Below are 13,519 nucleotides of genomic sequence, written 5' to 3' on the forward strand. Positions count from 1 at the left end.
GGAAATCTGCTGTAAAAGGCTTCAAGTGCATACACTTAGAGTCTGATTACCACTGAACTAAAGTGGGGAACAAAAGCATATGTGTTGGAATACTTTGGTCTGCCTTTGAGGAGAAGCCAAACACACATTCTAGACGACGTCAGTAAGTATGCTGAATGAAAACAGTGGGCAAATGTGAGGAATTCAGGCAAAATGTGTCACTTTGACAGACTTTCAGTCGTAGATTCAGCATAAAACACTGAGCTCTCAGCAGATGGACTTCTTCATTAGTGAGTTTATCAAAACCAAATTCTTCACTGACATTAGATTTAACTAACGTGGATCTCTTTCCAGCCTCCATTTAATGACGTTAGCGGTGTTTAATTGATTCTATAATAATCTGGTAGAATGAGGATGGAAACATTTGAAAAGCTTCAGTTTAGTGCAGTAACTGCTCCAGCATCCACACATGTACTTTTAAATACAAAATGTAAACACAAGAGTCAAACCAGAGAGATGGGGCTAATTAGAGGTGAAGCGTTCACTAAACATTCGTAACAAAGTTCATCATAGTTGAACTGTTTTGTTCTCAGATGTCTCTTCTGTGTAAAACTCAAAGGTGCAGTACATAACTTTTATTAAAGAATATGTTTTTACAAATCTATTGAAACTATTATTATGTTGTGACAGTATGGCATGAGACAGACAGCCTGAAAAAATAAATAAATAAAAAAAGAGCTCCTCGACCTTCTCCCAGTGCTAACTAGAAACAACCAATTAGAGCCAGGATGAGAACTTAGCGCTGTCAATCATCCCTCTATGTGGCACTGCTCAGCCCCCTCTACTTCTCCTTCTTTCTCTTTGTTGCGCTACAGCTAGCAGAGCCTGCTGTGAATGCTCAAGCTAGTTAGCATAGCCACTGATGATGACAGATAAATATTTTTCATGGAACAGTCAGTTGTTTCTCTGCCATTAGCACATTTAGCAGCGAGTCCATGAGTTGATTGACAGCGCCAAGACCCACTGTCTCTGACTGGTTGTTTTTGGTTAGGAGCGGTGCATTTCTTCAGATGGTAATAGTTGCTCAGGGAAGAAGTGGAGTAGATACATTTTTTTACAGGTTATGGGTCTCATAACATACTATCCCAACATTGTGACAGTTTTAGCAAATATGTAAAAAAAAAAAATAATTTTCATAAAAGTTACACACTGCAGCTTTATCCCTGAGAAGGAGTGTTTAAATTAAAACCTCAACAATCTAGTAGGAGAACAACATGTGAGATGACATTTTCACAGAACTAAAGGAAAATGTGGTTCCAGAACAGCAAAATAAATAGAGAAAAATGAATCTGCTGATTTTCAGCTTCATCTGCCCTGTCCAGTGACAGGCTGGTCAGAAACTCAAAGAACAACCTTTTTCTGATCGAGTCATACCACCATGCTACCAGGTTCCACTAACACTGTTCCATATGGATGCTGTTATTGAGGGAAGCTTTTTAAAGTGAGGTGCTTAAAAATTAAGTCAGAGGAGGTACACTGATGATGAGGGGATGATAAGAAAAATTTTTATTTTTGTTGCACGTTGAGATATGTTTGCAGCTCAATGATAACAGGTTGTCGTCTGATAAACAACTTTGATTGCATAACTGAATTTAGAAGCTTGGAAATCACCTTTTACTTCTTCTTACAATAACGGGACAGAAATGATGATTCTTCAAGATCATTCCTGAAGTTTTACATCTTTCACCTCACAGTAACACTTAAATGTTTTAGCAAACTTTCCACGCTACCTTTATTGGGATGTACAGATTTAGTAATCGTCGGTTATTCAATGTATTTGATCATCGGCACCGCTACTAACTTAACTCTAATCAAAATGTTAAAAGTCAATTAGTTTTCTTTCACATTGCTTCTTTTCTATTTTTCCTTTTCAGATGTTACTTTTATTGTATTTGAAGATCCAATGACTTTGGTTTAAGATGTGCAACCTTAATTTGAATTTAAACTTAACCTTAATTTACCAAGCCAGCAAAAGGACATTACAAATTGAAATGCTATATTTGTGTAACCTTCTAGTCCAGTGGTTCCCAAAGTGTGGGGCGCGCCCCCTAGGGGGCGCCCAGTGCCATTGCAGAGGGAGGGCGCGGGAAGCGGTATGGATGAAAAAAAAAACAGTTACACAAAAGTGTTTCACTGTAAAGATGATTTGTAGTTTGTTTTGTTGCAACCTGAAGTGTGAAATAAACTTCAGTGGAGTTTGAAAACAAAATATGTGTATAGGTTTATGTCTGGTTGAATGATGTGTGTGCCCAGTTGATTTTTTTTTTTCTTTTTTAGAGGAGATTTTATTGCAATCCATAGAGGGGCCCAGAAAATCTTTGGGAACCACTGGGGGGGCCCAGAAGAAAACCTTTGGGAACCACTGTTTTAGTCCATGTCACTTGACGCCTCCTCTAATGAAATGAAAAATGATAAATCACTGTAAACACAAGCAAAGGACAGCTTCACATTCCATCAAACATCAACATCTAAGATATCCTGAGGAATGCACACATAATGTCATCTCTTGATAGTGAGATCCTGATAAGTCGTCAGCAGTCTGAAATTTGCTGGTCGGCTGCATACTTTCAGAGAACAAACAAGAGGATCCACATTGGTTATTTTCACCTTGACCTTTTATACAAAACAAAGGACCTTAGCAATGAGCCAAACACTAGTGTAAGTCTACTTAATGGCTTTCTGAGTTTCATTCTGATGAAACCCACTGGATCTGTTTTAGAATTTCCCAACATACATTTTACATCAGCAAAAAATTTTTAAGAATTCAGTTTATTGCACTTTTATCCAATCTTGGTAACAACAGTCTACTGTGGCACACCCTGCAAAGACAGCGAGCAGCTCCAGGCAAGCAGCAGAAGAAAGGTCACTCCACACAAGAAGAAAAAGTGAAAATGTGCATCTAAAAAAGGTCCTATTGTGCCAAAACAAGCCTACAAAGACATGACAAGCTATGAAAACTAGACATACCAGGTGATGAGTCAACAGTATTCTGGAATGAGCGGCAAAGCTCCAAAGCAGCAGAGCACAAAGGCACTTTAAGCCAAAAAAACAACTAGTGTATCTTTCAGGAAAATGGCTGCATTAGTCATGAAACAAAAAATAAAGATTTTTCATAGAGACAAAGAAATTTACAAGTACATGAAAAAATAAATTATTCTGGTTAGTGGAAACTAAAAATTAGCTTTATGGCCATCTAGATTAACTACAAATGTTAAGTAAAAAATCATTTATTATTTTGTATAGCCATGAAACACTTATAGAAGCAGCCTTTTTTCTTGGGGAAAAAAAATTCAGTGCTTTGGCAAACTGAAAGGAAGCTGGAGGGCATGAGTTGTGTGTGTGTGTGTGTGTAGGCGTGTGTGTGTGTGTGTGTGTGTGAGGGTGGGAGGCGTGCCACAAGCAGCGCTCCGTTATATTCCCCAATGCAAACACAGCTGTAGTACGGGGCTGGTTGGAGAAACACCAATGAACAACATCTTCTTAAAACAGTTTAATCTCACTGGCAATATCTCAGAGTTACACAATATCTTCATTATAGTCACCAAACAATGAAATACTTCAATGAACACCAACCAAAGGTATGAAAAGTAATGCCAAGCAGGGTTTTTCCCAGTATATTGTAAGCCTGGCGGGCCACCAGGCTTTACTTGACCCCCCCACCAGGCTAAATGTAGCTTGTTTATGACAGCAAAGACTGATTAAACTAGGTTTATAGCTGAAGCAATGAACTGAGCACGAAGGACTGCGCACCAGTTACGCTGTCCATGGACCAGCGTGTTGGCATTGCGCTACTTTTCTCAAATTATGATGTATGCTCATGCACCCCTAAAGTTTTTTAACTTGACATTTTTCCAACACAAAATCACAGTGGACTGCCTTGGTTTCCCCAGGTTTTCTGGAGGAAACTGAAATTGTCCGATCATAAGTAGTAGTTATTTAGCCTATTTTCCTAAATCAGCCTTGAGGACCAGGGTTGGGAAACACTGTCCTAAATAATTGACTAGACCAAAAAATGTCTTCATTTGCTGTGTAAAAAAAGTTGACAGTTCATCCAGAATAATGTAGGGGTGTTTTTTTCTACCAGGCTGGTTTTGTGAGCACTAAAACTTTCCTGACACCAGTTGTGTTTCCATTACCACAAAAGAAAAAGACTATAGCTCTAAAAAGACTTTATCATCCTAGCAACATCTCTGAGCTAGGCCAGCAGGATGAAACATTCATTAGGAGCGACACATGGGCTCATTGTGCCAGCACTGGATAAAAATGATGTGAGCATCAATATGTGAGGTTCAATAATGACTTGGTTAATTTACAATATAACAATAATTTAATTACTATTTTGATATTACCCACTACAGAATTCAAGTACATGATTGTGTGACATAATTCTTAGTTTAAAGCAAATATACTCCACCACAAAGCCATTTCTGAATTTTAAAACCAAGCAGGTCTGTCTGGTTGCGGAAAATCAAACCTTTTTTTCCTAAGATACATAAAGTAGTGTTGGACATTTTGTTATATAAATGTTTGTTTATTTTTTTTCCAACTGATGGCTAAACTATAATATCTAAAAAAAAAAGAACAAGCCTATTCTTTAAATATCTATCCATGATAAAACCATACTGACAAAAATATAAATTAAGAAACAAAATGCAGACTTGCTTTTATTTTCATTTTTAAGCTAACTATATTCTAGATGATCCTTCTTCATCTCTCTGCTGTAAGTCAAACTTCACTTAAATCTGCCGGGATTTTCTGCTGTAGCCACAAGTGAGTCAGAAAATTGGTGGGTTGCTTTTGAAAAGTTCAAACAGCATCTAAAGCTCAGACACATCGGCGGTATAAGAGTTAGCTCATGTGTTGTTCACACCCAGCTTGTGGTACATGGACCACAGCCTTATCATGTCAATGGGTCACCTAATCAAGCTTCGAAAGCAGAAGGGATTATGGCAAGCAGATGTTTCTCTGAGAGACGAATCTTTCTCTGGGTATGTTAGAGCGGCGTGCCATTTGGTGCTGTTGGGGAAATACAAGTAGGAGTTTGAACATCAGCTATCTGCACGGGCAGGGGGCGGGGGGAACTGAGTTTCTCATGCATGGGAAAAAATAAACAGAAAGAAACAGAAAGGCAACAGGTGAATAGCAGATCTTGCCTAACCCAGTTCAAATCCAGGTCTTGGGTGTGCCTTGTGCGACAGGTTAAGCAAGGTTTCATCCCAGATTCTCCCACTGGCAGCAGGGGTGTGTTGGGGCTTGCATTTAGCACAGTGGGACACACACCATTTTATCAGCTTAGCTCTGCCATTGCTCTCTCCGTCTCTCTCGATATACACTTTAAAGTTCTGCACACCAGTGACCACAAGTATGTGAAGTGAATTTCAAGGGCCTTTAGCTGCTTTTCTCAACCAAAGTCAAGCTTCATTCTAATGAGTCACTGCTGGGGGTTCTTTTCAGAGAGAGCTGGTTACAGAACACACCTGAGGACAGCTGCCTTCAGGCTGCATTTGTTGGCACATAAACAGTATTTGCTGATAGTCGGGATCAGGTTGTTTGCAGGTGACCTTCGACTCACGTTTCCAACTCAAGCCATTTCAACATTCTTAAGCCTGCCGCTATAAAACGGTGTTTGTTACACATCAGGGTCATTGTGAAATTCTGGATGGGGTGGGGACTGAATTGTCATTTGTGGAGAGAGAGAGCGTGTGTGTGTGTGTGTGTTGCCTTGCAACTTTCTAAAGACAAATTTAAGCCAAATTCCATACTTCAGTGTTATGCGACATCATTCACCTATCGGGGGGTTAATGTGGAGCCTGTCATCTTTTTTAGCTACTTTAACTAGCCTTTGAGGTCAGTTGGTGAGTAGGTGTGAAGTAGGGAATTGATACTAGCTGCCCTCCTTTGTGCTCAACAGAAGTGCTGGTTGAATAACGCTGGTTTAATTTATGTTAGCACACATTTTGCATAATGTTTGATCTCATAACATACAGTGCAGGTTTGTGAAGTAGCTGTTTTAAATGTTTGCAAAACTTTATTCCCATTAAATAAGAAACAATTAAAATCACATGTGAATACGTTTGTTCAAACAATAAGTCATTAAAAACATGCAGCGCCATCATCCTCCTACCACTCCCTGTTGAATTCTTCTTCATGGTTTGTGGTGGTTGTTGATTATGTGACTTGTGGGATGCAAAATTGTTTCCACTGCAGTTTTGCAAAATAAGACAATTTCAAAAATACTACTTGATCCTAGTGCGAAAGCTTTCTATCAAAAACGAAAGTTTTTGGCGTGTTTTAATTAAGTGAATTTATTTTTGAAATATCAAGATCCACAATAATATTGTCAATGGAAATGACAATATTATTGTGCAAACTGTTGTGGCACAGAATCAGCAAGGTTTAGAATACACTAATCAGCAGCCTGAAAAAACAGTTCACATGTCTCTGTAGTAAATGCTGTTCCCTCCACACCTTCTGTGTTTCCCCTGGCTTGATCCCAAACTAAAAGTGAGTCCTCTTGCTCCAACACCTTCCACACCGATTAGTTTTGTTGCAGCTGTAACCTGTAAGCTCCAAGGTATCGGTCACATACTGATTGGAATAAAATTTGACTTTCTGGCTGAACAGTTCGTGGGTCAGGGTTGGTCAAGGTGAGAAATAACAAGACTTGTGCAACAGAGTCAAGTTATTTTTACGATTACTTCATGCAGAGTCTGTTCACATCTTTCATGTAAAAGTTCAAACTGCCCAAGGGTCACCTTTCCAGAACAGCAAATCCTGAACTTCAAACAATATAAAACAGAAAAGCTCAAAAGGAAAGAAGCTTGAATGAAAGAGAGCTCAAGAACAAGAAGGAAAGAAACCACTAAAAAAAGAAAGAAAGAAAAAGAAAGCTCAAAAGAAGAAGAAGGAAGGAAAAAGAAAGCTCAAAGGTAAGGAAAGAATGATGGACACAACAATAATGGACTGAAGGAAGACACAAGGAAGGAAGAAAAGAAGAAAATGGAAAAAAGGAATAACACAAGGACAGGAGACAACAAAGCAAGAAATAGAAGGAAGAGTGCAAGGAAGTGTACAAGTAGGGAATGAATAAAGGAAGGATACAAGTAGGGAGCAAAAGAAGGAAGGATACAAAATTTGCTTTAGTCAGTGGGAAGTAGTGACTTCAAATTCTACACTCGTCCATACCAGCAAGGAACACCTTATGATAAAACTCTAAAAAGACGACCCTCTATGTATTGTTCTTCGCACTGTGGTTTTTATGACTACTTTCTGGACAGAGAATACAGAAAAAATAGCAAAAAAAAATAAAAAATCAAACAGCAGTAACACAATGCACTTGAATCACACAAATATCATTGTGTTGCTCTGACAGAAGAAACCAAATGTGAAGTCAACATCAACAAAGAGGCTGAAATTCCTGGGACAAACTTTCAGCAAGGCTGCACTGCTGTGTGAGCCCCATCCCCCACGTTCTCTGCTCAAACTTTGTCCTGGCGGTGAGCGCTCTTTCCGAACATGAGACACTGGCCTTCACTTCTGCTCCCCTTTCTTCCTACCTACTTTGTTTTTTGCCGTTTACATGCTTGTTTGCCAACACTAAAGCAATGCTGATTCCCTCCCCTCCGTGGTGCATTTTCACACCGCTAGGTTTTACAACCTACACCCCCTTTGGCTATTTTTTTTTTTTATGGAAGTTTTTGAGCTAGAAGTTAAGGCCAGAGAAGGGGCTGGCTGTGCTGGATAAAAGGAGCCTGTGTTTCCTTGCCCTGATGGGCCTTCCTCCACTGTCCAGAAACCACAAGGCTGAGCTTTCTCCTGCGCTGGCCATGGGAGGAGCTTGTGAACAGGAGCCATGCAAACAAATGTCTGCTGACGACGCCAGGTAACTGTAGTAAAGGTTAACAGATCGCAGAGCAATGCTCTCTTATCTGATTTTGGTCTACTTTGTGCGCCACTGTCACAAATATTCTGTCATACAACATATTTCTATCACAAACAATAAAAAAAACAAAGGAAAGAAAACAGGAAAGTTTGCTTTCTGTTAATTATTGAGCCAAATTCCATTAAACAGTGGCCTTATAATAGCTGTATATTAATGCAGAGTCAAGGGCACTATGGCAGCTTGAGCAATGAAACTTCTTAAATTAGTGAATTTGCCAGAGTTAATATTATAGTTATTTAGTGAAGCATTGTATAAATGTACATAACTCCTAACTGTGCCAGTCCAACATTCCTCAAAAAGTATTCATGTCTCCATGATGATGGTGGAAGAGGAATATCGACGTTGCACTCTGAGCACATTTACATATAAAACACAGCAACAAACTTGTGTCTATATCAATGAGAACTGATATCGGCACTTCGCATGTAGAATGTCGGGGTCTTTATGGTAGCAGGGGAGGGAAGGTTGATAGTGCCTTGTCTTCAACTTGTTAATCACACACTTGAATTGGTTTTATTGGCTTTAAGTATCACATAATTGTGAAGTGGACAAAAAATGGTTGCACTCAATTTCATTTATCAAAGTAAAGGAGGCTGAATGCGAATGGGTCTCAGCTCTGTAATTGTAAAAGACTTTGAAGCCCACTCTGCAATTTTGTCCTGGTTTGCATTGGTCTGTCACATAAATTCCCAATATAATGCATTGGGTTCGTGGTTTTAGCATGACGAAATGTAAGCAAGTTTGAATAATTTGGCAACCAGCTGCATCCTCTTCTACTAAATAAAAGCAATGCTATGCAGTCTTTCAGTGGAGAGATAACTACTACTCTCCCACCAACCCACGGCTCCTCAATGAATGAACAGACATATGAGGCAGCGTGGATGAACAACAGAGCCTCTCAGAGAGCCATCTTGTTCTTGCCAAACTGCAGCCTGCTTGACAACAAGACTGCCGTCATTCCCCCTTTTGCAGCTATGTATTTCTGTCTGCACCATGTGCAGAGTTCTAATCAGGCCAAATTCAAAAACAGTTCCAGCACAAAAGCAGTAAGGGTTGAAACGAATAATCGTGACTAATCGATTATTGAAATAATCGTCAACTAATTTATCAGTTGATTAATCATGAACTAAAGCATGCAGATTCAAAAAAGTGAATTACTGAAAGAACACCACACTCAAAGCAATACCTCTAAATTGTGCAAAAAAATATATACACTTTGTGTTTAACATAAAAAACCCTGTTTATAAATATGTTTTACGCAAAACTCCTCAAATGACAGTTTTAGCTTCGCCGGATTCAAATTCTGTTAAAAAATGCTCTTGTTAGTACCTTTTGCTATCCATTCATTAAAAGGGTAATCCAAAAAATAATCAACAGACTAGCCCAACACTGAAGTTAAATCAAGAAGAGCTGAGCTTTTCAAATCTTGATGGAAGTATTTTTTTCTCTGTAGATGCATCCTTTGCTACAAATGATTAAGTGTACACTAAAGGAATGCTACATTGTTGCAATAAAATGTTTATTTTCTTATTAATTAGAAAAGAAATTGAGTTATTTGTATCTTTCTATGCATTTCTAATGTTGTATAAAAAAAACAACTTAAATGAAAAATCTGCAGAATGTGCCAATTTTTTCTTATCCGATTAATAAATAACTAAAGTAATCATTAGTTGCAGCCCTAAAAACAAAACACAAAAGTCATCAAAAGATTATTTTCATGTTGACTGAACATCATGCCGAACCGTTCTCTTATAAATCAAACTTAAATCTGTCACAGTCCATTAGCATCAGACTTGGCAGTAACACATGGCGGATGAGATTATAAAACGTCCGTCTCAGCGGTGCTCCCAAACTGCATCTGCTGGAACGGTTATTGTTGTGGCTACAGGAGGATTTAGGACACCTGGAGTGAGGAAGAAATACTCCATCTAAAAACACAATTAGCAGCCACCAAACTCAGCATTTGCTCTTCTCCGTAAATCAGGCAGCGAATTGAATATTTAATCTTTGTGGCTGACTCCACTTTGATAGTATCCTCCTCACGGCAGGAAACGACAGGAAACAAGTGCTGATATAGTGGCTTCCTTATTACTTCCTATTTGTCTACTGAATTACCCCAGCTGCAAATTGGAGAGTTACAACAGGAAAGCAAAGGAGCGTTGTTTAAGTCTGGGCACACCAATAAATAAAGCTGGTGTACAGGCTAGTCTTAGGTTAAAAGGAAAAAAGAAAAGAAAAAAAAACAGAAAGAAAGGAAAGCGCACCCTATTCCATTTCACCACTAACTTCTAGAAGTGAAGCAGAAATTAAAGCCAAGAAACCAAAAAGTGCCCTGGAAAGGGACACAAAGCTGGAAGCAATAAGAGGCCTTAAGAGAAGGGGATTTTAGCACCAAAGCCATGTGGCAGCTGTCACCGACCCAAAGCCACACGCAAGTAGGGTAACCAAGACATGCAGCCTGCTGTGGAACAAACAGCAGGCTTATCTCAGAGTAAATAAAACAGGACGAGGGGATTGCAACGGTGACCCCGGCGGGACAACTGCTGATACTCACGTCTATGACGAAAAACTCCTGGGAGTCGTCCAGTCCCTGCACACGGATCTGGAGGCCCAGCCCGTGGCTTTTGCTCCCGCCGACCATGTTGCCGCTGAGGCTTTGGCCGGGCTCCAGCGTGCTGATACCGGCGTTGAACTGGGCTCCCAGCCTTGTGCCGGGGGTCTGTAGAACCCGATATGAACCCTCTATCTCCCCCATGATTCCTCTGGGCCGCTAACTCCTGTAGGTCACAGAAAAAAAGTTATTGCAAATCATGAAAACAAAAAGCAGGATAGAACTTTCTTTTCAAAGGAGACTTCAGATGAAATGCTCAATGTGTGCATTTGGCTCGTAGTGAAGACTAGCTCAGTTTGGACACATGAGCCGCATTTGTAGGCACTTAACAGAACTATTTCGTCCCTTCGCAGTCATGGATGTTCAGCACCCGACTTTCAAGGTAAGTAAAAGAGCTGTCTGCCACACAGTCTACTCCAAGAAATGTAATTATGTCAGATCACTTGGACTTCCTTTTGTTTTATTCAGAGATCCTAATTTTTCATTTTGGAAGCAGGTTTCTCCCTCTCTCTCTAGTTTTGGCTGATTTCTGACTTCTAGCGATACATATAGATGTCTCCCAACAGGAAGACGTTGCAAATCTGCTTGGACAGCCAATGATTAAGTTATTTTCTATGATTAACTTCACGGAACTTGTTTCAAGAAACTTTTAGACTGACCGAACTCATCTCCTTTGGTGCATTTAAATTTAAACAGTTCTTGAAGCAGGTCCTATGACACGTACCAGTTTTTACAGCTTGACATTTTCTTTTAGCTGTTTATTTTTCCGTGTTGTATTTGTTGCTGCCTCTTGGCCACAACTCCCTTGAAAAAGAAGTTTTAAATCTCAATTGTTTTTTTTTTTTTAGCCTGGTAAAATAAAAAAAACTAAATAAATAATGTGTTGTATTCAAAAGTAATATCAACTAGGAGCAGATCACTTATTTTTTCAAGTTAAAGTTCAATTTATGGCCATAATCTGCCATTATCTATTCTTATTTCATGAAAGCTAATTGGTGGAATCAGCACCAACATAAATGGAAACAGAGTGTTTTACAAAGTTTTTGCTTAACAATATGCAGTTTAATTAACTTCCATCCAAGATGTGAGTATGACGGTGTGATTTTCTCCATAACTAAGGGGAATACTTAATTGCAAAGGAAAATTAAACAGATAACATGTTTAAGTACATAAGGGCAAATCTGGTTTTGCTTAAAAGCACAGAATGGAAGTCTGAAGGCAAAGTGAAAGAGCAGCAGTTGTACTTATTTTCAGTATTTCTCAAGTTCAAATGTTCATGTTCTCCAGCCCAACATAATATTATTAATGAAGTCATTGTGGCTCATCAAATAGACCAAGGCTGGATAAGAAGAACGGTCATTCTACTGCAGATCAAACCACTAGCAGCTAGTCTACCCACTGACATAATTGGTAAAATAAATTGATATGTTTAACACAGGACTTTCACTTGAGTTTAAACAAATACAATATTGCCTACCTACATGTCCTCTTAACATAAAATGCATAGTTTCCTTTGTTATTTTCAGATGTAATTATGTTTTCAATACATTATTGAAGCAAGTATCAATGAACACACTTTTAATATGAGTGCATTTCCGATTTTGTTTAACGCAATAACTAATATCGATATTTATTTAACAAATTATTGGATACTTTTAGCCCTTGCTACCAAAACGAGTATCGGAACCATAATAAATGGAGAAGGGGTAAACAACACACGATTACACTATATCTGAGATTTGAGCATGTTTACGACTACTTTTCACTGTAGTTAGCGAAAGTATTTAGCAACAAGGACAAATAAACTGAGCAGTTTAGGTAAATATATACAAAATGTCATACGCCTGGGTACTAAATGGGGCTAAGAATTAGCGAAATGACCCGAAGCCAACACACATCTGAGACGGTCGCAAAGAGACGTGGATGTGGTGCAGGAGGTTGAAACGCTGCAGAAGCCACTGTCTGAAAAAGAAAAAGAAACCTCGGCGTGAAGCGTTAAAGACGGTGTGAGTGTGGGTGGGTTTTTTTCGATGTTTATTTTGAGTGTTGGACCCAACTAGGTCAGGAAGATACGAATGTTGTTGCTAAATTGTGAAACGGAGGAATTACAACAAATGGCGCAGAAGACGCCAAGAAAACGCACGAGCACAGTTTTTTTTCTTCCCTTTTTTAATTCGTTTTGAAAGACGTTTGATACACTTCAATACAACAACACCGAAAGAGTGGGGACGCGAAGTTAAAACCTGAAGTTTACGGTTATGGCTACCTATCCTAAATAAAAGTCACACGTGATTTAAAAAAACAAAAGGATACACGGCGGTATTGAACTTACCGAATCTTGCTGGAAATGATACAAAACGTTAAAACTTCGCAACTCCGAGAAGGACACCGCTCCAGTCCATGGTCGGCGTCGCCTAAACCAGTGTGCACTCACACTCCTCTGTCATTGGCTGAAACCGTCGCGTTCGTCCTGTCATTGGCTCAGATGTGGCCGAGGGTTTGTAGGCTGTGGGACGAAGATTTACCTTCCTTCACTTTAAATAGCTTGCATGGATGGAGAACAGAAGAAATATGTCGGAGGAAAAAGCACGTTGTGTTTTCTTCTAGGGTCTAAAAGAAACTTTCGAAATGTTTACGGCGGTGGCTTGGCTTTTTTACCGGAGCGGTCAACCCTGTTAGAAAATAAGATGGTTGTTCTTCTGAGTTCTTTGAACGCTGAGATTTCACTCACAAGATGAAATCTCCCACTCCTCAAGTTTGTGTTAGTTTGATATAAATTATTCTGTATAAAGGTGTATTTATCTATCAGTAATGTTCAGTTAGGCTATGTCTCGTTTAACCAAAGTCCAACGTCTTCTAGTAGCTTTCAGGTGAAGAAAGAAAAAAAAAAAAAAAGATTAACATCTGAGAGTAAGGCAAAGGTGTTT

At 39.1% G+C, this 13,519-nt stretch overlaps 1 protein-coding gene across 2 annotated transcripts in view; it reads right to left on the reverse strand.

Annotated features, from left to right (window-relative positions):
* Window positions 1-13,256, reverse strand: part of farp2 (FERM, RhoGEF and pleckstrin domain protein 2) — a 39,251-nt gene extending 25,995 nt beyond the window's left edge. Inside the window, exons 1-2 of one of the 2 annotated variants that reach the window (XM_032571660.1) lie at window positions 12,925-13,256; window positions 10,536-10,758 (exon numbers count right to left, since the gene is read on the reverse strand). In XM_032571660.1, coding sequence (XP_032427551.1) covers window positions 10,536-10,736 — 201 coding nt within the window. In that variant the 5' untranslated portion in view covers window positions 10,737-10,758; window positions 12,925-13,256. The remainder of the gene's footprint in view (window positions 1-10,535; window positions 10,759-12,924) is intronic. The other variant, XM_032571659.1, reaches the window with a different exon arrangement.
* Window positions 13,257-13,519: the final 263 nt, after the last annotated feature.

The sequence above is a fragment of the Xiphophorus hellerii genome, chromosome 9 (genome assembly GCF_003331165.1).
Source record: "Xiphophorus hellerii strain 12219 chromosome 9, Xiphophorus_hellerii-4.1, whole genome shotgun sequence".
Lineage (NCBI taxonomy): Eukaryota > Metazoa > Chordata > Actinopteri > Cyprinodontiformes > Poeciliidae > Xiphophorus > Xiphophorus hellerii.